The 24,420-nt window shown below is 40.2% G+C and overlaps 2 protein-coding genes and 1 long non-coding RNA gene across 4 annotated transcripts in view; 1 reads left to right on the plus strand and 2 right to left on the minus strand.

Annotated features, from left to right (window-relative positions):
• mtss1lb (MTSS I-BAR domain containing 2b) overlaps positions 1 to 1,963 on the minus strand; it is a 42,470-nt gene extending 40,507 nt beyond the window's left edge. The window contains exons 1-2 of the mRNA XM_077520315.1: positions 1,855 to 1,963; positions 774 to 911 (exon numbers count right to left, since the gene is read on the minus strand). The gene's annotated coding sequence lies outside the window, so the exon portion shown is untranslated. The remainder of the gene's footprint in view (positions 1 to 773; positions 912 to 1,854) is intronic.
• Positions 874 to 8,402, plus strand: dhcr7 (7-dehydrocholesterol reductase). Of its 2 annotated transcripts, none has more exons than XM_077520319.1 (9): positions 874 to 989; positions 2,132 to 2,246; positions 3,454 to 3,553; positions 3,726 to 3,948; positions 5,324 to 5,414; positions 5,481 to 5,694; positions 5,780 to 5,984; positions 7,024 to 7,155; positions 7,331 to 8,402. In XM_077520319.1, exons 1-9 carry the CDS (start codon positions 978 to 980, stop codon positions 7,793 to 7,795), a joined length of 1,557 nt encoding a protein of 518 aa, XP_077376445.1. In that variant the 5' UTR covers positions 874 to 977; the 3' UTR covers positions 7,796 to 8,402. The 2 variants fall into 2 exon arrangements, with proteins under 2 accessions (XP_077376445.1, XP_077376446.1); XM_077520320.1 differs by lacking the exon at positions 874 to 989 and adding an exon at positions 1,098 to 1,252 and having other exon boundaries at positions 3,406 to 3,553.
• On the minus strand, positions 7,066 to 15,094 carry LOC144018134 (uncharacterized). Its single transcript, XR_013283354.1, has 3 exons — positions 14,856 to 15,094; positions 14,094 to 14,246; positions 7,066 to 7,166 (listed from the first exon to the last, which is right to left on the minus strand). It is a non-coding gene; the product is annotated as an uncharacterized LOC144018134 (long non-coding RNA).
• Between the last annotated feature and the right edge of the window lie 9,326 nt (positions 15,095 to 24,420).

Below are 24,420 nucleotides of genomic sequence, written 5' to 3' on the forward strand. Positions count from 1 at the left end.
TCAAGTGCATATTATCATTTGACAAAGGATACATGACTCATTGAACAATTTTCAGCAGTGAAAAGTTCATATTTCGTCCAGAATTAATTTGATAACGTCAATATTTTTCATGTACAATCAATACTAGAGCTGTCAAACGATTACATTTTTTTAATCAGATTAATCACATCTCAGAATTTTGATTGACCACGATTAATCAAAAAAGCTTTTTTGATTAACATTTTTTTTGGCCTGCCAAATTTTTGTCTTTAATTAATTTGTTAATGTCTTAACTTTGACAGCACTAATTAATACCTTTAAAAAGTATTTTTTTTTCTACTTGCTGTCGACTGATGATGACATCACCTGTGCTGAGGAAGAAGTCACGGCCAATCACGGCTCACCTGTTTTCTGGGTTTGGTCAATAAACTGAGCCATGATTGGCCGTGACTTCTTCCTCAGCACAGGTGATGTCATTATCAGTCGACAGCAAGTCGAAAAATTACTTTTTAAAAAAAGGTATTCATTGTCTGAGTCATGTATCCACACTGACTAACCGTCTCAGAATATTTTTCATAAATATGTTGCATAAAAAATAAAAAAAAATAAAAAATACAAAACCTCCTCCAGCTACGTTTGAGTTCAAGTGCCCTTTTTCTCCAGCAGCATACTAGAATATATTTATTATGAACTTTTTTTTTTTTTTCCCTTCTGCTGCTGGGTGAGTCGAAGATGTGAAAAGGAGGTTACAGACAGTGCATCGAGTGCGTGCGTGCGTGCGTTCGTTACCGTACCAACTGTGCACAAAGAGTTGCAGCTGGCCCAGATACTGCAACTCCAACATCAGACAGCCGAGCAACCAGACAAGTCTGATCGCAGTCTGGAGGACGAGGAGGCGTGGGAAGACGGCAGCCGTCCGCCGCACGCTGAATCTAAGAAGAAGAAAAAACGAGATATTGACGCAGAGGGAAAAACTCACAGCAAGAAATAATGTATTGATGTATTGTTTGGTGAATCGAGGATGCAGATGTGGGAAAGGGAAAACTTTTTTTTTTTTTTTCTTTTTTGAAAACTGCTGATGACACTATTGCGACACTTCAAGCGGCAGCGATCACTTCCTGTTTGCTTTTGTTGATCAGTTGTTTGGTGAAAAAATATAAAATGTAAAAAAATACTAAAATGTTGAGAAAATGGACACGTGCATTCAGGTCACCTGTCGCAGCGACTCTCAGCAGTGCGAGTCCCGCTAGTGGTACGCAGGCTCCCTCTGGTGGTAAGACAAATAATCATTGCTTCTGCAGTAAAGTTGTATTTAAATTCGTGACGGACAAATGAAACACTTGTGATATAAATAAAGATGCAGTCGAAACTTAATCACATTCCATTTAACTAGCCTTTACACTTAAACCAAGGGCACATCTAGAAGAGGAAAAAATAAATACATAAAGTGCTTCATGAAGCTTTATCTTCCCATCACTAATTTAAATGCAAATTTAATGTACTAAAAAAAAAAAAAATCCCGCAATAATGCTGTTTGACGATGAGGTCATAGAAAAATAATCATCCAACTGAGGATGCTTAACAGCTAAGCATTGCCACCTAGTGGCGAGAACATGCATGTGCTCATAAAAACATTTGGCTGTTCTATTTATTCTGCAAATGTTAAACATACGACCAAGTATGTAGACGTTTAATTTTTTTTTTGTTCTTTTTGGGGGTGGGATAAATATTTATGCTGATGTGTATGATTTAACAGATTAAATCAAGCAAACGGAAAAAAATAGCAATTTCCGAGGATTGTATAAATGGTAACCACTGTCTTCGTTTTATATTTTTAAGTGTTTACCTACTTTTTTTAAGCGTTTATCTACTTACCTGTTGCCTATTATCCAATTCTTTGTGCCATTTTTTGTATGCAAGTGACGAAATGAAATCGTATCATGCTTGTTGTCCATGCGGGTTTCAACCAGCCATTCAAGCCGGAAGAAAATCGTCAGGCGGCGGTGGCTTCAGCGACTCCTAGCCAATCAGCGGAGAGCATTTCCGAGCGGTCCCGCCTCTACCCGCGTTCTCGGTCGCCTATTGGCTAATCTTCAGGGGCCTCACTTTGATTTGGGGGCGTGTCTGTTCCATAACTGTTTGCTCCATCCAGACGTGCTGGGGAAAAAGACGAGCTGCGACCCCGGAGGAGAGCGACGACTGTCGGGTGTTTCGTCACGGTTGTCCCGCGGAGAAGAAAAGTGAAGGATTACATAGCAGAGTGTCAGGTAAGATCGTTTGGCAACTCCTACTCTCGCTTTATGTTTCAAAACACCCGTCAGACTTTCGATGGACTCGTTTAAGAAAAAATCAAAAATAAAAAAGGGAGCAAACATGGCTAATTTACGTCAATTGTTTGTAGCGAGCCTGCTGTATAGTTATCAAGTGTTCGCTTTAAAGATTATTATTTTTTAATTGGTCAGACATGACCTTTCACCAGTTAAAGCGCGATCACATAACACGTCGACTTCGTTTTTATGCTTGAACAGCCAATTAATAATAAATCAAGTTTTATTATACAACAACAGGGTGCATGACATGTACAGAATGTGCTACAAAATGTTATCGGGATGGTTATCACGGTTAATAAACAACAAGATTTTTGCCACCAAAAAAAAAAAAAAAAAATGTTACCATTCAGTCACTGAACAGAATTCATTTCTTTCTCTCGATTCGTTTCTTTGTAATAAAATTACAGTGAGTGAACCCCAAATGATAACAGAGTGAGAATATGCATACATTTGAACTTATTAAAGCACACGAACTTATTTCAATGCACTTTTTTTAAAGCGTCACTGAGCATCTGTTGTCACTTTATTGCTGTCAAGAAATGGAAGAATATCAGATAACATCACTTGAAAGAATAACTGGTTAGCACGTCCGCCTCCCAGTTCTGAGGACTCGGGTTCGAGTCCAGGCTCGGACCTTCCTGGGTGGAGTTTGCATGTTCTCCCCGTGCCCGCGTGGGTCTTCTCCGGGTACTCCGGGCTCCTCCCACATTCCAAAGACATGCATGGCAGGTTCATTGGGCGCTCCGAGTTGTTTGTGAGTGTGGATGGTTGTTCGTCTCCGTGTGCCCTGCGATTGGCTGGCAAACAGTTCAGGCTGTACCCTGCCAACTGCCCAAACCCAGCTGAGATAGGCTCCAGCACCCTCCCGCGACCCTTGTGAGGCATAAGCGGTCAAGAAAATGGATGGATGTCTCACTTTAATTAAAGAAGTGAAACGCAAATGCTGCATTCGAGGATGGTCAGAAGTCGGATGTGCTAATGTACAAGGTCGGCTTTTCGAAATTAGCATTTCTGTTATGGTAATTATCAGCCTTAAAAAAAAATAATAATCTACTGCAGTAAGACATAAAAAACGAGAATGCAACAATACTCACAGGCATAAATTGTCGGCGCTGTTTTTGAACGACGACGGGCCCTTCGGCAGACATGAAGGGGGCCACGGAAGTCACCAGGAGGCGGGTCCAAAATGGCAGCCAGTCGGCGTCAGACAAGATGGCGGAGCCTGCGCAGTGGGGCAGAGCCTGGTGAGTTTGTCACATGATCAGCAACGCAAGTCGCTTATTTGTGAAAAAAAAGAAAAAGAAATTGCGGCGGAATGCTGACGACGTCGAGACATTTCACGCGTCACGTTACCGAATAACGACAACGAGAACGCTCGTTTCTTGAACACGCTGAAACGGCGGCGGCGGTCTTCAGGGAGGTGGACTGGTTCTCCCTGCTGAGCGTGGTGGCCCTGCTGTGCTCGGCGCCGTTCATCGTCTTCTTCTTCGTGATGGCCTGCGACCAGTTCCAGTGTTCGCTCACGCGGCCGCTCTTGGAGCTGTACAGCGGCGAGACCACCCTGCTCGCCATCTGGGCCCGGGTACCCTTCGCCACCTGCTCGGCCGCCAAGATCTACGCCGCCTGGGTCGCCTTCCAGGTGCGCAAAATCGAGTCTGGTTTGTCTTTCTGAATGGGAAAAAATAAAATACAAAATTGGTTATCGTGAGCGGATGCACGTAAAAGTCTCAAGGACGCATGCGCAATATTAAATAGGAAGGCGGCCATTTTGGTTTTGAGTAACCATTTTGGGCAAGTTCGTTCACGAGTGCCCACTGGAAAAAGTTACAGCGGGGGGGGGGGAAAGCCCCTGACAGTGTCACCTATTGATATGAAATTGGGTAGACGTGTCGATTATGACGGGAAAAAAAAAAAGTTTAATATTAAACGGGAAGACATTTTAGTTGGAAGCAGATAAAAAGAATGTGATGCTAAATGGCTGTGCAATCGAAATTCAATTACAATTTCAATTATTACACTCCACAATTACAAAATCAGGATAATTGTAAAAAAATAAATACATAAATAAATAAAAGATTATTCATACTAATTTTTGTTTGAATTTACACAGTTGCACCTTTTTAATAACTAATTTAATAAATTTAGTTTCATCTATAAGGAACTTGCATAATTATAGTATTTCAAATAATTTTATTTGTCTTAATATTTTTTTTTTATATTTAAAGTTAAACATTTTCTTGTTTTGTACCAAAAAAATAAATGATCGCTATACTGCACTCCAAGTTTTTGCCAACATAAATAAATAAATACACATTATTAGAAATTCCATTTGGTCCAAAAAGATCTTACATAATTATAGTGCTTCTATTTTATTTATTTAGTTTTTTTTTTATTGGTCTTAATATTTTTAAATTCTTTAACATGTTTTTATTTTGTTAAAAAAAAATAATGGTTTGAATAATCGTGAATTCAGTTATTGCCAAACTAATTGTGATTATTTTTAATAATGACAATTATTAATATATTATTATTATTATTTATTTTTATTTTTTTCCCATAATCAAGCAGTCCTACAAAATGGCAAAGCTTCTCATCTCATGTAAAGAGAAAATAAAAAGATGTTCCCGCCGGGTCTTAAAAAAAAAGGAAATTTACTCATTTCAAAACAATACCATAAAAAGGTATATATGTATATATATTTAAAACCATTTAACAAAAAAAGTAATACCTTTTAGATTTTTATATATTATTTTTTTCTATGTATATATAAATAATATAATATATTATAAATACATAGAAAAAAAATAATATAATATACAAAAATATAAAAGGTATCACATTTATTTTGCTAAATGGTCTTAAATAGGTCTTACAAAGTCTTAAATTTAACTTGGAGCAACCTGTAGAAACCCCGAGTTGCCAAAAAGTAGCAAACGCCTGGACTCCAGAGAAATGAATCTAAAAATAATAATAATCCAAAAAAATGAAAATGTGCGCAAACATGTTGTTCGCAGGCGGTGTTGTACACATGCTTGCCCGACGTCCTGCACAAAGTTCTCCCGGGCTACGTCGGGGGAGTCCAGGAGGGCGCCCGAACCCCCGCAGGTATACCGACACGCGCTGGCCTCGACGCCGCTCGTCGCCCTTGACGACGGTGTGACCTCCCCCAAGGCCTCATCAACAAGTACCAGATCAACGGGCTGCAGTGCTGGCTGATCACGCACGCGCTGTGGCTGGCCAACGCCCGCTACTTCCTGTGGTTCCCGCCCACCGTCATCTTCGACAACTGGATCCCGCTCATGTGGTGCGCCAACGCGCTGGGCTACGCCGTGGCCACCTTCGCCTTCGTCAAGGCCCACCTGTTCCCCACCAACCCGCAGGACTGGTGAGTGAGACGAGACGAGACCAGCCGGGGTTTCCGCGGCAACGCCGGGCCTCCGCTCAAACTGCGCTGTCCGTCTCGCCGCCAGTAAGTTCACGGGCAACGTCTTGTACGACTACATGATGGGCATCGAGTTCAACCCGCGCGTGGGCCGCTGGTTCGACTTGAAGCTGTTCTTCAACGGGCGCCCGGGCATCGTGGCCTGGACGCTCATCAACCTCTCCTACGCGGCCAAGCAACAAGAGCTCTACGGACACGTCAGCAACTCCATGCTGCTGGTCAACCTCCTGCAGGTGAAGCCACGCAAACGCACCCTCGCGCGTGCGACCATATCATCGATAGCGCCATAAATCGTGATCTCTGTGTCTCGATTATCGATACGCCGACACTAAGTATCGCGACATTTTTGGAGTTAAAATACAGCCACTAGAGCGGCTCCGTTGTTCTTGACTTATTGCGCAATTACTTGGAGGGCCACTAGGGGGAGCGCCTCATCGGAGTGGCAGGGAAACGGGCGCAAGTCTTCAGGCAAAGAAGACTCATCAGCTTTCGTTGACTTGTGTTCATCTGTCCGACAACTGACTCAGTTTTGCATACGTTTCTAACAAAAATGTGTATTATATCTTCAATTCTAACATTTTTAAAACTTTTTTTTTTTTGAAGCAAATATTTTTTGAGGAATATTAATATTGATTTAATGGGATTTAATACTTAAGTAATTTTACGTATTTACTTTAGCAATGTTACACAAAAAATCGTGACTACATTATTTTTCATGTGCAATTAATACCTTCAGAAAGTAATTTTTCGACTGATGATGACATCATCTGTTAACGACCAATCATGGCTCCGTTTACTGGCCACACCCAGAAAACAGGTGAGCCGTGATTGGCCGTTACTTACTTCCTCAGCACAGGTGATGTCATCATCAGTCGACAGCAAGGAGAAAAAAAATGATTTTTTTAAAAGGTATTAATTGTACATGAAAAATACGGAAGTTATAAAAATTCATTCTGGACAAAATATGAACTATTTCACTGCTGAAAAGTGTTCAAATACAAATACATGAAAGTAGTAACTCTAAAGGAGAAACCAGTTTCAGTGATGGTACAAAAAGAAACCATTTTCATCAGTTTATGTCTCGAGTAGTTTTATCGTGGATTTATTGGCTGATCAATATATTCTCATGAGATAATCGTTATCGTGAGCCTTGTATTGCATATCGTTATCGTTCCCACCCCTACATGTGGGCAAGGAGAGCCACAGTGCTGTGCTGTATCATACGCATACTGCCCTCTGGTGGCCCTCTGGTGGTTTTTGCATTTCTTTCAGGGAATCTACGTGTTGGATTTCTTCTGGAACGAGACGTGGTACCTGAAGACCATCGACATCTGCCACGACCACTTCGGTTGGTACCTGGGATGGGGCGACTGCGTGTGGCTGCCGTACCTCTACACGCTGCAGGTCAGTCCGCTCTGCTACGCAAACAAGACAAAAAACAGGAAAAGGAAATGTCAGCCAAACGTGTTCATATTAGCGTAGTAGATGAAAACGGCAATGAAAAACATTGCTGACGTTCGAGCGCAGGGCGAAAACGGTTGCCGGCTTCTCAACGCGACGACGATGCCATCAATTGCAGGGTCTGTACCTGGTGTACCACCCGGTGCAGCTGTCGGCGGCGCAGGCGGCGGCCGTGCTGCTGCTGGGCCTGGCGGGCTACTACGTCTTCCGCGCCGCCAACCACCAGAAGGACGTGTTCCGCCGCAGCGACGGCGCCCGCGCCATCTGGGGCCGGCCCCCGTCCTTCGTCGAGTGCTCGTACCGCTCGCAAGACGGCGGCGCGCACCGCAGCAAGCTGCTGACGTCGGGCTTCTGGGGCCTGGCGCGCCACTTCAACTACACGGGCGACCTGATGGGCTCGCTGGCGTACTGCGCCGCCTGCGGCTCCACCCACCTGCTGCCGTACTTCTACGTGGTCTACATGAGCGTCCTGCTGGTGCACCGCTGCGTGCGGGACGAGCACCGCTGCGCCGGCAAGTACGGCGCCGGCTGGAAGCGATACACGGACGCCGTGCCGTACCGACTCGTCCCGGGAGTCTTCTAAGGTCGCAAAGCAAAACGGGACTTGGGAAACCGCGCGCGCAATTATTTGTACGGCGGCCACGTAGAAAGATTTTGTTTTAGATGGTGGGGGCAATATTTGCCGCTTATTTTCTAAAATCACAAATTTGCCGCTTATTTTCCAAAATCGCAAATTTGCCATTTAACTTTCTAAACTCGCAAATTTGCCACTTTCTAAAGTCACAAATTTGCCACTTATTTTCCAAACTCGCAAATTTGCCACTTACTTTCCAAAATCGCAAATTTGCCATTTAACTTTCTAAACTCGCAAATTTGCCATTTAACTTTCTAAACTCGCAAATTTGCCACTTTCTAAAGTCACAAATTTGCCACTTATTTTCCAAACTCCAATCTGTTGGTTGACACTGCCACATTATTATTATCATTATTATTATTATTTTTTTAACGGATAGCAAAAACTACAACATTGAGGACACCAAACAAGTTTGTTGGAATGTCCAAAGTGACACGCATCTTGTTATAATAATCATCACATCTTGCGAAGTTGACATCTGCGGTTATGTTGAACGTTTCTTGTGCAACTTTTCTTCATTTCTTCTCGTCACCTCAATTAAAAAGTTGTTGAGGTGTTTTTGCCTGACTTCTTTGCACATGTGCTTCTTACGCTGACATGATTTGTGAAAGTTCATTTTGGATCACAAATGTCAAATTGAAGCCTGGTAATAATGGGTGTCGTACAAAATACATTTTTATATATATATATATATATATATATAAAATCTAGCAGAAATTTTGTTTTGACATTTGAAGTTTTCTTCACGTTTGCCTCAGTCACAATATTTTGAAATGGATGGATATATAAACTTAAAAACAATATTTTGTGGGAATAAGTAGTGACGTCTAGAAACGTTTCTGCTTCAAGCTGACATATTCCCTTGTGGGCAATAGAGGGCAGCAAAGGACGGGAAATCAAACTGGAGCGGAAAAAGATTTGTTTTGGTTTTTTTCTGCAGTGCTACAAGCTTTATTCAGCACAGAAGTAATGTAATACAAATAATTATATAAAATATACTAATAATTCTTAATACTGCAAGTCAGAAATGATTGATTTTACACTGTAGGACACATTATGTATCATACCTACGAAAGTAATCAATAAAGTACTAATAGTGAAAAATAATGGTTCATTACTGTTGAATAGTAATTAAAAATTCAATTTTTATTTCATTCCTTAGAAAAAGAGAAATGAAAAGGGACAGAAAGAAGTATAAAATTTATGTTATCTGCCCCTAATCAACAACAACAAATAATCAACACAAAGTAAACGACAGCAAGCGGTCAAGACGCTTTCAATATAACAATCCGATAAAATAATTCAGCAGCATGTCCTTGTGCGTTATGTATTTTTCTAGTAATTAAGGTTTTGTCAAGTTTTTTAAAGATACAGATAGACTGAGATGATTTTGTTCTACAATGCAGATTATTCCATAAAATGACACCTTGGATTTGAAATACATCCTTCTTTTTGTTTTGGAGAAAATATCGGTTCCTCTTCATTTATACTCACTTTCCCTTTTTTAAAATTGAATTTGTATATTAACTGGTAAACTTTCATGATGAGCTTTAAATATTATTTTGAGACGGTTAAACTCCATCAATTCATTAAATGTGAAAGTTTTTAGTTGTATCAATAACGGCTTAGTGTGGTCTCTGCATCCGCAGCTGCAAACGACACGAAATTAAGAATGTTAAAATGTTACTCACAGTATACACTCCAGTAAATGCAAGTTCAATGCAATAATAAAAAAGAACATTATTACTGGCAGGTTGTTCTTTTACCCAAAAACATGACCTACATCTGCATGCTAATGCTAACTTGAGCTTTTAGCGCAACAAACTGATTATTTCCTCTGGGGCGAAACGGTCTCCGAATCCAAACAAACACGACGCACACTTTGACTGGATTGTGTTTGACCTTTGCAGCGTCCGGCTTGTAAATCACTTGCGATAATAAACTGCCAATAAGACCTTCGCGTCTTTGTTGCAAGTATTGATTGATGATTGATGATACACGCGGACGTGAACTGCTGTTCATTTCTCTTATCAGGATAATGGATTTCCAAAGCATCCCTGACAGGCAGGAAACGTGGCCCGAGGTCTGCCAAGACAAACGACCTCGCTGAACCAAACGCAATTAAGGAATTTGCACGTCTGGATTTGACAGCCGCTCATTGTCACGGGGACGCTGACAAGTAAATAGTGGTGTCTTCTTGACATACTTAAATATAGGAAAAATGTTGCTTCAAGGCTTATGACACCACAAATACGATTCGAGCACGACTATAGTAGAATTTTGTTTGTTAGCATTAAGCGTTACATTCCTAAGGCAAAACTACGAGATGGTTTTCAATAGGCGGTGAGTAACTAACCCATTTGACGCATTGTTTGACAGTAAACTTCAAGTGGGAGTAGCAAATAACTGGAAGGGAACTTGTAGAAGGAAACACAATAATCTGGCCTGATTTCCCCAGGGGGCAAATTATTTTTTATGACTTAAGTTTTGCAGGGTGAGAGCGGCATGCAAAAGTGGGAACGGGGGCACCTGAGATGGTGGAAAGTACATAATTTGTCAGCAAAAAAACAGCTCCAACCATTTGCAGATCACGTCAAAAACATTCCGGGCATGATTGGACCAAGAAACTCGAGCTGATGTTTTCAAATTGAATAAGTTGAGTTATACTGAAATTCTGGGAAAATTACAAAGTAATTAACTATTAATTACGAGTATTAGTAGTAGTAGTGGTAGCAGAAACAGTAGTAGTATTACTAGTAATTATTAAGTAGTAACTTGTAGTTACCATAAATTACTAGTAAAGTTTTTTCATTCATCTATTTATAAGCAATGCCGACACGCTTTCACATCTTTGGGTGCTGGATATGGTGTCATAAAAAAAAAAAAAAGATCTGCAGTCTTAAGAGCTTTGCTTTGACCTTTCACCCGTGGCCTGCTAATGGACTGTCGAAAGCCACTTTGACCATCAGACTAAACAAAGAGAGCCTCCTGAACCGGGGAGGTCAGAGTTCACCATATCGATAACTGGAAAAAGTCGTTGGAAACGTGAAACGTCTGCGACGTGTCAACTCATCTGCGCCTTGAACTTTTGCCACCTTTGAACCGTAGCGGCCATGTTTTAGCCCGGGTGGTGGGAACATGGACGGTCAACAATCCGTTTACCGGACTTTCCAAAATAAACGGCTAGCGTGCGAAGCTAACGTAGCGGGCTACATCTTCACTCACAAGCAGGTCAAACGGCAAATCCGAATCACGCAGGAGGCTAACGTGTACATATTTTCTTTTTTTTCCTTTTTTAAATATTGATGGACTCAAACGAATAACAAGATTAAAAACAGTCCTTTGTCCACCAAAAAACAAAAAACACAACCATTAGTTCTCAAATGACAAACATGACAGCTCATCAGTTGGCGGCTACTCAGATGCTATCATGCTAACGTAGCGGTCTACATTGTCACTCGCAAAAAGGTGGACTCAAAAGATCCAAATTAAAGTCATTTGCTCACAGGAAGCTATCAAACAGTCACAGTGAATGATAGCAGGAAGTAGCAACCAACAAAAAGAAAATTCGTGAGGCTTTTTGCTCAGGCATCAACAACATGACTACGGGCTAAAATGGCGCTGAAGTGGCGGAACATCAGAAGCAACAAGACGATCTACCTCTTCTTAACAACTAGAATGGCAACTAAACCAGGTGGCAGCTAGCGCAAGAAGCTAACGTAGCGGACCACATCTTTAGTGGTAAAAGCAGGTCCAAATCTTTTTGGGGAAATTGGACTACTTTGGGAGCGTTTCTACTTGAAAGCACATTGCGGTGTTCAGTGAGGTCTCATTTATTAGCTTGTTATCGTAGAAAGGTTGACTTGTTGTGTAAGCTGAATTATTAATCAAAGCTTAGCAGCGGCTGGGAGGGATTAAGAAGTCAAAAGCCGCAAATCCTGCTCTGATGAGGTCAAAAAATGAAGTCACAGTAACAACAAAAACAAAAAAATAGCCACGGATCAGCGGAGCAAGCAGTAGCGAGCGCTCACACGCTAAATTGGCCTCCTCACATCTGCCGTGTTGTTACTTTCACCCATTGGAAATAATAAGCGCCGGAAAAATAATGGCGTACAAACGCTCTGTTACTCAACTGAAGTCGATTTTTTGCCACCTCTGTAAATTACGCCGCGTCAGAGCAACAGCAGGCGGGCTTGTACGGGCTCGCGACATTTTAGCCGGCGCATAAACACGCCGGCCAAAATGACAGCTGATTCAGCCTTGGGGGGGGGAATTCCACATCCACGTGTTTGGTTGCCATGGCGATGACCGGTGGAAATCCGTCGACCGAAACTGCCGGAGCGGGTATTCGAAGCTCGCCGGGCCGCACCCCCGCCAAAGTATGCCCGGCTACAGCTGGCGACCTCTGACGGAGATCACACTGGATGGAATGGATTTTTGATCATCAACTTTTGTTATCTTTTTCTAATATTTGTGGTTATTTGTCAAATATTTGTGGGTATTTGTCGAATATTTGTGTATATTTTGTAATTTTTCCACCATTTTTGCATATTATTCTGTATTTTTATTACATTACTTTTTGTAGTCATGTTTTGCCAATATTTGTGTATATTGTATATTTTATCATTTTTCAAAAAAACTAAAAAAAAAAACATTTTTCATTATTGTGTCATAAATTCAGTATTTTTAAATCTGCTTCTAATATTTGTTTTGTGTTAATAACATGAAGCATCATGGCTATGATGACATTTCCCTTTTTGCCTCCAATAAATCACGGCAACATCAGCGCAAATCACATTTGCCACAGTTAACTCATTTGCTCCCAAAAACGTTTAAATACGTTCTATTTTAAATATATTGTCCCAAAGACGTATTTATACGTTTTTATGTTTTGTTTTGGGTTTTTTTTAGTGCTAGAGCATACAGAAGGCTTTGATGCAGCCTCTGAACTGAAGAGAACTGTTGAAGCAATGGTCGTTATAAAAAAAAAAAAAAAAAAAAAAAAGGCCAGCAGATGGCATTAGAGTATAAGAGATCAACCAGGGCTATGTTGAAAACAAGCTGTTTTCCCACCAGTTTTAAACAGATTCATGAATAATGATGAAACTTAGCTATATCCTAATGCTAATTGCTGCCATACGGAAACAGATAGAAATTACTTTTTTTCCTGATGAAAGAAGTGACTCATATTTCTTTTGTCAGGTTCCACATTTCTGTAGCAATAGAACACAATATTCTGTGGGCCTTGCAAAATCAGTCAAAATCCAGTAAAACAGCTTCATGATGACCAGCATCTTTTCTCCACCGTCTTGCCATTGCTGTCCAGTCAGCACTGGACTCCCACGTGTCCCACAATGCTTTGCTTTCCACATCATCTTCCATGCGTCACATGACCTTTCCACCTCGTCCGGGAATGAAACAGCAAACATATGTTAGCGTTTGGGAAGGAGCCCGGCATACATGGGAGATGATGATGAGATGATGATGATGATGATGATGAAGATGGTGATGACAGGTCTGCCGGAGACGCTCCAAACTTGTCGGCCGCTCCCGTCCACGCCCGACGACTCCCCACAGGCCCGCGGGAATGATGTCCGCCTCAATTTGAGCTCCATTTCTCTCAGTCGCAACAGAAAATATGTGCTTGCTTGCAAACTGAATTTTGTTCTGCTTTTAGACATCAATGCTAGCTTCGTTAGCCCATTTAAGGCTTTTTAATAGTGCGTTAGCATTAAGATAAGCTAGCATTAAACTAATTTATCTCAGTTTCCTCTCAGTATGCTTGCTTTCAAACTGAATTTTGGTCTGATTTTAGACATCAATGCTAGCTTCGTCAGCCCATTTAAGGCTGTTTAATAGTGTGTTAGCATTAAGCTAATGCTATTCATCAGACAAAGTTATGTGTTTTTTGGTTGAATACACAATGTGTAATTATCTTTGGTTTATGTTTAGTTTGACAGTAAACATCAACTGGGAAGAGGAATAAAAAAAAAAAAAACTTGAAGCCTCTTTTTGCAAAAATTCTTCACTCTGCAAAAACTGCTTGTAGTAAAGTTTATGGCCATCATCTCGTGCTTGTGGAATTTTTCGCTCATGACTCGAGACATAAAAATCATCCAAGCAACGGCTCGTATCTCGGAAAACTGCATATTAATATTGAAGACGCGATCGCAGTCCCCGAAAGTTTTGTCAAAAAACACTGCACTCACACAGTGTGATGTTGCGAAAACGCCAACGAGCGACTCACCAAATTGATGACCCAGCATGCTGAACGTTCACACCCAAATAAGGACATCAGGTGCGAGCTATCCGAGTCGGCGATCTGGTGCAGATCGGGTCACCTCCGCTCCCACGTCCTCCATCACAAGATAAAACAAGTCGCCGGCTCAGCAGCTTTCAACTCAGCATTTATGAAAAACATAAAAGCAACAGCGCACATATGAATCACTGAGAACGAGAGCCGCTTCGGTGTAAATAGTGGTCTAAAGTCCAATCGGCGTCAAATCTGTCAGTTCATACGAGATCAAAACACGCAAATGCACTTGCAATAATGGGACTGCCCCTATACCTTAAAATTGGAAACTATACAAGACAAGAATTCATCTGAAACAAACATTTCTTTTGCTCATTTTTGCATATAAAGGGGAACTCAAAGCATTTTTGCTTTCACTACTGTCGTCTATACAGTATTTTGTTGTGACGTAATACTTCATCCATCCATTTTCAGTCGTTTCAGGATGCAGCCATTTTGTCGTCGACTGGAATTGACTTCAAAAGGACTCACGTTGCGCACGTCACATGACCAAAACCAGAAAACAATTGACTGAAATTGTTCGGCAAACCTTTATTTACATTTTTAAATTTCATTCTCTGGTGTTTGAATTTGAATATTCATTTGAATCTGAACATGATTTTTTTTTCCCCCAAAAAAACTTTGTTCCCTCACAAAGATTGCGTAGTAAATAACTAAATTGCAAACGATGGGAAAAGAACACCTGTGTAAACTTACCTTCAAGTTTTGCCCAGCACACACGTCTGCCTTGATGTTACTTATCTTGAGATTGTGAAGATTTAAACGGCCTTGAAATGCATCATTGGAGGTTTCACTTCCGTCTTTTCTCACTTGTCATTGACAAGTTGTCAGTCAAACTGCGTATTTGTACACGAAGCACATTTCACCGCGCGTTAGGTGGCGGACATTTTGAATTGGGCTCAATCCTGCCTTCCCAGTTCCCGCCGCGTGGGGCGCACTTCCGTCCATCCGACAACATCCTCTCCTTCCTCCCTGGCCCCTCCCACTTTCAGAGCCCCTCCACATGCCTCCCATGTGATGAGCCATCGAATCTTCAATCCTGCGCTGTTTTTTGTTTTTTTTAAACTAACATTTGCCCCTCCGGTGACATGGATTTGCTTAGTCGATTTATTTTTATTTTTGGTGCTGTCGGCCATTATTCTGCTCACACAAAAGTCTTGTTGTCACTCACTCGAATCTGAACTACACACACTAATAATGACTCTTCACAAAACCATTTTTATTTCATTACGTTGTTGCTGTTTTCTTGATTAAAATCCCGTTTAAAAAAAAACAAAAAACAAAACGCGGCGTGCTTGCGGGCGGGGCAGAGATTTATTCCACGAAGCCGAAGGCCCATTGGGCGGAATGCTAATGGCGCTTGCTAGCAACAATGTGTGTGCGTGCACATGTGCAGGAAGCCCAGCGGTCAGTCCATTAGTCTGATGGAGTTTCTATTCAATTACAAAGTCTCTCTCTCGCCCCCCCAATCACATTAGTGGTCTTATCTCATTTACTGAGGCTGTGCGGGCAGAGGGGGGGGGAGGAGGAGGGCGGGGGGCGGAGTTACGTTGCCCACAGAAGGAAGGACGAGGCTTCATAAATGTAGAGGTTAATTGATAGCAATCGACAAAAGTACGCGCGTGTGCGGGTGTGCATTTTGCACATGAATGTTTTCAGCACTGTGTATGTTTTTTTTTTTTTTGTGTCATTGCGCTTATTCAAGTACATAGCAGGAAGTAATGACACCTCCAAATAAGGACAAATGCACACAGGCCATTTCATTAGGGACACAATCCGATGTATTTCTTTGCCATTATTTTTCATTCATTTAGTTTCTTTTTTTTTTTTTTTCCTACTTGAATAAAGTGTTTGGTAATTGCACATCCACAACAATAGGTGGCAGTGGCGCTCATTTATTTATTTTTTGTCTATTTCAGGCAAATCAATGCACTTTTCTGTTACAGACTAAAACGTTATTATTTGTTGCAAGTCAATTTATAATTCTTTTTTTATATCATATTAATAAAGATCAGGGTTATTATAGTTTGGGAATTTTCATTGTATTTATTTATTTATTTTCGTTTTGAGTTTTGTTTTTTAAATTTAGTTTTAATTCGTTTCCTGGGTGGTTTTGTTAGTTTTTATTAGTTTTAGTTATTTAATAAATGCTTAGTTTTAGTTTAGTTTGTGGGTTTAAGTATTAGTTCTAGTTTTCTTTTTTTAAAATGTGAATTACTTGCGCAATATTTAAAAAGCACGTTGGGAGTGTGACACACTTTCAAGCGTCCTTTTTCCAGTTAATACCAAAATAAATCTACTTAAAATCACATTTAAAAATCATCCCCAAAGGCTCATCAATTAAATTAAAACGAAGGATATTTTTGCTAGCATTATAGTTAGTTTCGTAAACGTAAAATGTAGTTTCAGTTTTCGTTTTTTACAAAGCATTTTCAATTTTAATTTATTTCGTTCATGAAATTGTTTTTGGAATTTTAGATTATTAATTTTTTTTCTCAACTATAGCGTAACAGAAAATAATTGATTGAACCCAAAAAGTTGGGCCACAAAGAACAACCCGCAGAAGTCAAACCCAATTTTTTGGCGAATTTTGCACAAAATAAAACACGTTTTGTGTCAAAACCTAAAAACAAAGTGATCAAATGAAATGGCGGTGTCGCGCCGTCCCGAAATTGCAACTCGTCGAGTGAGCGAGCGGGAATCGAACCCACGTCGTCTGCGTGAAAGACAACGTTAGCGGTCAACAGCAACAAGATCAAGCCGTAAAGTTGGACACAACGTGCGCATGGAACGTATTATTGCGTGCGCGACCTTAATTAACAACCTTGAAATGATCATCATCAGCAACAATTAGAATAACGAGTGCCTTGCTCACAGAAGAGCTCGTTGCTCTGCTGGCGTCTTTCTTCCACCTCAATTTGAGTGTTTGCGCGTCTCGCATTCTTGTCAAATTGTCCCGAGGTGACATTCGGTCTCGTCCCGCAGCCAATCCGTTTCGAGGTCGTTATGCACGTTGCTCATATTCTTCGTCGTAATTGCAAGTTGCCAAGCTCGAAATGTTGATTGATGGCAAATTGCATCTCACATTGCAACACGCATTTGTGACTTCAAGGATCACATTCGGCGCTAAAGCAGTTACAGGAAGTGCTTCTCAATTATTTTCTGTCATGGAGTAAGAAGAAAACAAGCGACTATAAATAGTATCATTTGTCTCTAAAATTGTTCTAAGCACACCTTTGCATAACACGGTTTCCGTATTAACGTATAAGAGGATTAATAAAAAAAGAAAAATATGGACCAACTTACAACAAAGAATAGCATTATTAACTGTAACAAAAAAAGATTTAAAGTGCATCTGAAATTCAAAAATAAAATTAAATCCTTCATTAAACTATAAACATTTTTTGGCTGACCATGTCAAACCATTTGATACAGAAAAATATAATTACATAAAATCAATAAATAATAATGCATTCAAACTGATCACCAACATTAACTCGGGAGCACAATATTAAAAAAAAAAACAACTTTAACCTGCAAAACAAAAATATATAAAATAATTTGTGCTGATTTTTTTTTTTCTTTTTTTTTTTCTTTTTTTTTTTTTTGCTGTGTGCAAAGCGTGCATGCTCAGTGCAAACAAAACCCCAACACCAACGAGCGAATGCTCCCTGCGCACACTCTGCCAATAATGAGAGCGCCACTGCCCCCTAATGTAGTGGAGGTGCAATTGCACTTTATTCTAGGACAGTAAAAAAAAATCAAAATAAAAAAAATAAATAGAAAAGCATTTTCTCCGAGGTCAAACGTGCCCCCCCTTGATGGAGCCTCGCGCCCCCCCTGGGGGGGCCCGCCCCACTATTTGAGAAGCACTGACTTACAGGAAGTGACATCATCCTGACCTGGCTTACTTTGGCCTTCACTTGTCTATAAGTGTGTTTGTGTGGACATACAAACCTGCTCACACAGGCTGTGGAAAAACAAACAACAACAACAACAAAAACAGTATTTTTCACCCCAAGGTTATTTTAGTTAATAAAACTAACTAATTAAATTAAAAAACAATTGCATTAACAAAATAAAAAAATAAAAAAAGTTTGTTTTTTTTATGAAAACTAACTGAAACTACTTTAAAAAAAAAAAAATGAAATAAAAAAATATTTGGCATAAACAAATATTCTGAATGTCATACACAAACATTTAGTAAAATGTTTACTTTCATACACGCTCAAACAGAACCTTTATTAATCTGCGTTAATACATGATTAATGCGCTCATTATTTTTATTTTTTATGATTAATCAATGAGTTAACGCTTGAACTTTGACAACAGCACTAATATTACAACTGATGTAAAGAGTATTTGAGTATTGAAAATATGATGCAACTTTTGATGCTAAAGTGTCTGCCGCGGTTCTTTTGAGGGACAATCGTTCTCCGCTGGACGTTCTTCTTCCCACATTTACGCCCACGCCGCCATAAACGTCGCGTTGCGTTTCCCTCGTGCCGCTTTATGCAAATGAGGCGTCTCCATCATCTTCACGCCCTTCCCTTGCCTCGACTAATTATGTCTGATGGCCGCATCGCCGACGCGGTTCACCGCGAGGTCAACTCGCCAACGGCCGCATTGACTTTCATACTATGTGCGTGTGTGCGCGCCTTTAAGATGATTGACGGAATTCCCGAGAGGCAAGCGAGGAAAGCGCGTCAAGTGAAATCACGCTTTTCATTTTTCATTCAGCTGCGCTATCGACGCAAGCCTCAAAACAGGATTCACATTTTCGGAGGAATTTCATTTGACCACCTAACAGGAAGTTGATGTGTGCACAAGTGAACTCAACTTCCTATTCAGTTATTCTTATTTTAATATGATGAGCAGCTTGAAATTGTCGCAAACCGAGCGCTAATTTGCTGTGGCTACTGTAGCAAAAATATTACTTAACTGCAAAATTGTAGTGGAATGTCTATAAAATATATTCATTTCGATGAATTGTAATTGAATTGAATTGTACTATAAAGTGCCCTAAAATTTGTACCAAAATTGACTACATTGCACTCAGATTGACTTATTTAGCCATTTTTGGCAGTCAAACATGAATATTTTGCCGATAATAAATATGATATTTTCATTATTTTTCATGTACAATTAGTACATTTAAAAAGACATTTTGCAACTTGCTGTCGACTGAAAATGACATCACATGGAAGGGCTCAGGTAACCAATCGCAGTTCGGCTTGTGAATGTCACATGACCAAAGCTAGAAAACAGGGTTTTTTTCAAAGGTACTAATTGTACGTGAAAAATATTGAAATTATCAAATTAATTCTAGACAAAATATTAACTTTTTATTGCTATAAGGGGCTAAATAAGTGAAGTATCTCTTTAAGCGAGACACAAATGATAACGAAACGAAAAGCTGATGTGCTGTAAATAAATTTAAATGCGCCAAATTGTCGTCAAATTAACTCAAATCTTACTGAAATGAACTCAAATATTGTAAACGTGTAAAAAAATAAAAATGTGTTCTAAAAATGACATTTTTCAACTAAATAATTGTTCGAGTGTATTAAAATGTATTAAATTGAAGTTACTTAACTGTACAAAAGTATTTCCGAAATCGTACTCAGATGTACTAAAACTTTATGAAAATATCCCCCCACAAAAAATACTAAATTGTACAAACGTAATTAAATGTGTACTAAATTGTGCTAAAATTCCGAAGACGTACTCACGTGTAGATAAAAAAAATCTTCTAAATTGTTTTAAATTGTACTCAAATGCACTAAAGTGGTCCTCAAATATAATAAAGTATTTTAATTTGTACAAAATTTCCCGAAAAAGGTACTAAAATGCATCAAATAATGTGTATTAGAATCTGTATTAAAAAAAAATATATTTTTAAAAAATTGAAAAAATTTGAAAAAAAAAAGATTAAATTCAAACTCAGAAAGTAAAATCCATAAGGCTTCTCCCCTATTTTGAATTGTGTCATTAAAAAGGAAAAAAAAAAAAAGCCAAAGAAAAAGCAAAGTCACCCTTTTGCTGTTTAATCATGTGTGAGCGTGATTTGAATACTCACAAGACGGCCTGCATGAGCCACCGTCGTCTCGTCTCGTGGCTTGTTTGGACAACGACGCTGACCCTCGCTTCAGGCATGGCTCAAAGGTCAAAGGGCAACGTGGTGATGAAGGAGGGCGAGGAGCCCAGGGAGGTCCTGGCGATTCGAGGAAAGACGAAAGAAAACGTGATTTCCACCGGAAGCGGAAAGTCACACGGACGTCACGCTGCTTGACAAGCACGCACGCTCAGGTTGTTGGTTTTTTTTGGCCAAAACGGGGCGTGCGTTTCCTCTGGTGAGGTTCCGGCCTTTTAAATGAAAGCCACGTTGAGGACGCAAGCGGCGAAAACGGAACGGGCCGGCGAGCGAGATGGCGGGAAGTGGCAGGAAGTGCGGAAACTCAAAGGGTGGAGCAACTCCGAGTGACATCATCTCCTTCCCACACGCCTTGGAAGTGGGCGTGAGTCAGAGTGGCTGGAAAAAAAAGAAATCAATAATAAAGTTGTGCAATTGAAATATACAACTACCGTAATGTCTCCAAAAGTGGCGCAAATCCGTCTGAGGTGACCATAAATCCGATAAAAAAACGAAAAACAAAAACAAGTGAACAATTGTCAGCAGTGAAATGGTTCATATTTCGTCCTGTATGAATGTTCACAACTTAAAAAAGCAATTTTTCTACTTGCTGTCGACTGATGATGACATCACCTGTGCTGAGGAAGCAGGTAACGGCCAATCATGGCTCACCTGTTTTCTGGGGTTCGTCAGTAAACTGAGCCACGATTGGTCGTTACCTGCTTCCTCAGCACAGGTGATGTCATCAGCAGTCAACAGCAAGTAGAAAAATTGCTTTTTTTTAAAAAGCTATTAATTGTACATGAAAAATAATGAAGTTACCACATTCATTCTAGACAAAATATGAACTATTTGCTGCTGAAAATGTCTCAATGAGTCAAATATCCCTTTAAATATTGCGCACAAGTTGTTTTTTTTTTCAACTAAAACTAATACGAAAACTAAGCATTTATTAAATAACTCAAACTAATAAAAACTAACAGAACCACCCTAAAAAAACAAATAAAAAAAAATTAAAAATATGAACAGTGTTGAAAATGTCTCAAAAAGTCAAGTATCCCTTTAAATATTGCACACATTTTTAAACTAAAACTAAGCATCTATTAAATAACTCAAGCTAATAAAAACTAACAGAACCACCCTGAAAACCAATTAAAATATTCCAAATATGAACTATTTACGACTGAAAATGTCTCAATGAGTCAAGTATCCCTTGAAGCGGGTTAAAATAAGCATCAATCGGCATCTTGCGAACATTTGTCGAGATTTTCTCGGGTCCGAAATTTCCCATGACGTGTGAACGCATCGTTGGGCGAACGCATCATCCCGTCAGATGGTTTCACGTTCATCAGCGCAGCTGCACGCCACGAATAGACAAAGAGCAGACAAAAGTGTCCGATAAATAATAGCCTGTCCAAGGTCCTCGGGGGCGTGTGCGCGTGCGTGCGCGTGCGTGCGCGTGCGTGTCTGCATTCCACAAGCCAGTGAAGAAGACACGCCAGTCAACGTCTGCAACAAAGACGTTCGTCGTGGGCGAACGGCCCAAAATGACCCCGGCGACCTCGAGTTCGACATCGCTCTTCATTTCCTGTTCTTACTTTAAATAAGCCCTCAAAAATAGCAACATTGGACTCAATGCTAAATACTAAAGTCGACCCCCGATTTACAAAATTGCGCTCATTTGCAATCAAGTGTACAAAAATAAAGAAAATATTCACAAATGTGGTCACTCAAATGAAAAGCAATGTGTTCATTTTTATGCTCAAATACACAGTGAAAAAAACACGATTTGCATCGTGAAAAGAGAAAATTTGCACTCGGAATACGTTTTCCATGAAAAATGTGGGAGAAAAAAAACAAGCGGATTGAAGGAGAAAAAAGCAAAGAGAAGCTTAAACGTGTCTTGGATGGATTGGAACTGTTTTAAGTGAATTTGGTTGCTTTGTACTCGTGCTTACAGTGATCACAAATTTCATCATGCAGTCTGCATTGTGCTCAAATTGTACTCAAATAAATGATAATCAAGTGTAATTCGACTAAAATAATATTTTTGTTTCACTCTGAGCCACTCTGGCTTGTCGCAAACGCGGTCGGGCGAACGTGTCGGCTGCGTGACGTCACTCCCGCGGAAATTTGAAAGCACGCACGGATTTTTTTTTCCACTCACTCACTCACTCACTCACTCACAGAAGCTTACATGTGTGAATGAGTGAGTGAAAAAAATAATCTGTGCGTGCTTTCAAATTGCCGCGGGAGTGACGTCACGCAGCTGACACGTTCGCACGGCCCCATTTGCGACACGCCCCCAAACTCCCGCTCTGCGATTGGCTGGAGAGGTGCAAACACTGTCTTTCCACAGAAACGTCCCGCTCTTGACAAAACAAACACAAAAATGGCAAAATACAGGCTTTAGGACAAAACTACCACCAGAAATGAAGAGAAGCCCACATCTGTAAATTGAGAAGTAGTTTGTTTGTTTAAATCCTGAGTGAAACCGGCAAACTGGTATTTTAAGTAATTTAAATCACAAGTAAAGAGAAGCAAAATTATTGATAAATTGGTCTTGTGTCCGTTCACACGCACACAAATTGAGCATGTGCGCCTGTGATGTTGTCCTCATTATCTTTACTGCATTCTGTAAATTTACAAGCTGTCACAAGCTGTTGTTGTTGATGACGACGTGCTGCATTGACACAGGTGCAATATGAACACGTGTGTTTTTCTTTTTTTTTTTTTATGGGACCCAGGTGGACCGTCGAGCCTTAACGAAAGCCAGACTTGTTTTGCAAACGCTTCACCTAAACGGCAAACCGTCTGACCTTCACGTCGTCGGCAAAAAATGAGAAGCAAAAGACAGAATAAGCCGACGATTAAAATGGAACAAAAACGAACAAAAATGAATTCTCCGAATAAAAGATTTGATTTGCAGCGCGACGATGACCACAATTTGACCTCGCAAGAGATTACTTTCACTTCCGTCATCATTTCCTTTCGGAAAAACCCAAACGGGAGCATCCTGGAACAGATTGAGCGTGTCCTGCTGCGCACACGCCGGATTATTGATTCACTTGTTTGACTTTCGGTGTGTGCGTTAATGATTGACTTCCTGTTTGAAGTTGTGGTCAAGTCGAGTCGAGTCGAGTGGCATTTCGTCGTCAACGACGATCACATTGACTGGAATGGAATTTAAAACAACATGCTTTGTAATTGTACTATTAAGCGCAAATGTCCATTTGGGGATCTTGATAACATTTCTTGAAGATTTTATGTGATTTTGACTCCTGTCAAATGTGTGCTTCAAGTTCATTACAGAGAGAGAGAGAGAGAGAGAGAGAGAAAGAAGGATAGTGAGAAAGAAAGAAAGTGAGAAAGAAAGAGAGAAAGAGAGAGAGAGTGAAAGGGAGAAGAAAGAGAAAGAAAAGAGATGAGAATAAGAAAGAGAGTGAGAAAGAAAGAGAGAAAGCGAGAAAGAAAGAGAGAAAGCGAGAAAGAAAGAGAGAAAGCGAGAGACAGAACGGATGCAAGAGAGAAAGAAAGAGATAAAGAGAGTAAGAAAGAGAGAGAAAGAGAAAGTGAGAAAGCGAGAAAGAAAGAAAGCGAGAGAGAACGAATGCAAGAGTGAAAGAGATAAAGAGAGTAAGAAAGAGAGAAAGAGAAAGTGAGAAAGAGAGAAAGAGAGAGAGAGTGAAAGGGAGAAGAAAGAAAGAAAAGAGATAAAGAGAATAAGAGAGTGAGAAAGAAAGAGAGAAAGCGAGAGACAGAACGAATGCAAGAGAGAAAGAAAGAGATAAAGAGAGTAAGAAAGAGAGAGAAAGAGAAAGTGAGAAAGAGAGAAAGAAAGAGAGAGAGAGTGAAAGGGAGAAAGAGAAAGAAAAGAGATAGAGAATAAGAGAGTGAGAAAGAAAGAGAGAGAAAGCGAGAAAGAAAGAGAGAAAGCGAGAGACAGAACGAATGCAAGAGAGAAAGAAAGAGATAAAGAGAGTAAGAAAGAGAGAAAGAAAGAGAGAGACAGAATGAAAGTGAGAGAGAGAAAATCAATACCTGCCAGGGAGGACAATGTCACTTCCTGTCCCTGCGGTTTCGCCGTTGCCTGCTTTGTGTCTTCCAGGCTGGAAGTGCTGATTGTGC

The sequence above is a fragment of the Festucalex cinctus genome, chromosome 4 (assembly GCF_051991245.1).
Source record: "Festucalex cinctus isolate MCC-2025b chromosome 4, RoL_Fcin_1.0, whole genome shotgun sequence".
NCBI classification, from domain to species: Eukaryota; Metazoa; Chordata; class Actinopteri; order Syngnathiformes; family Syngnathidae; genus Festucalex; species Festucalex cinctus.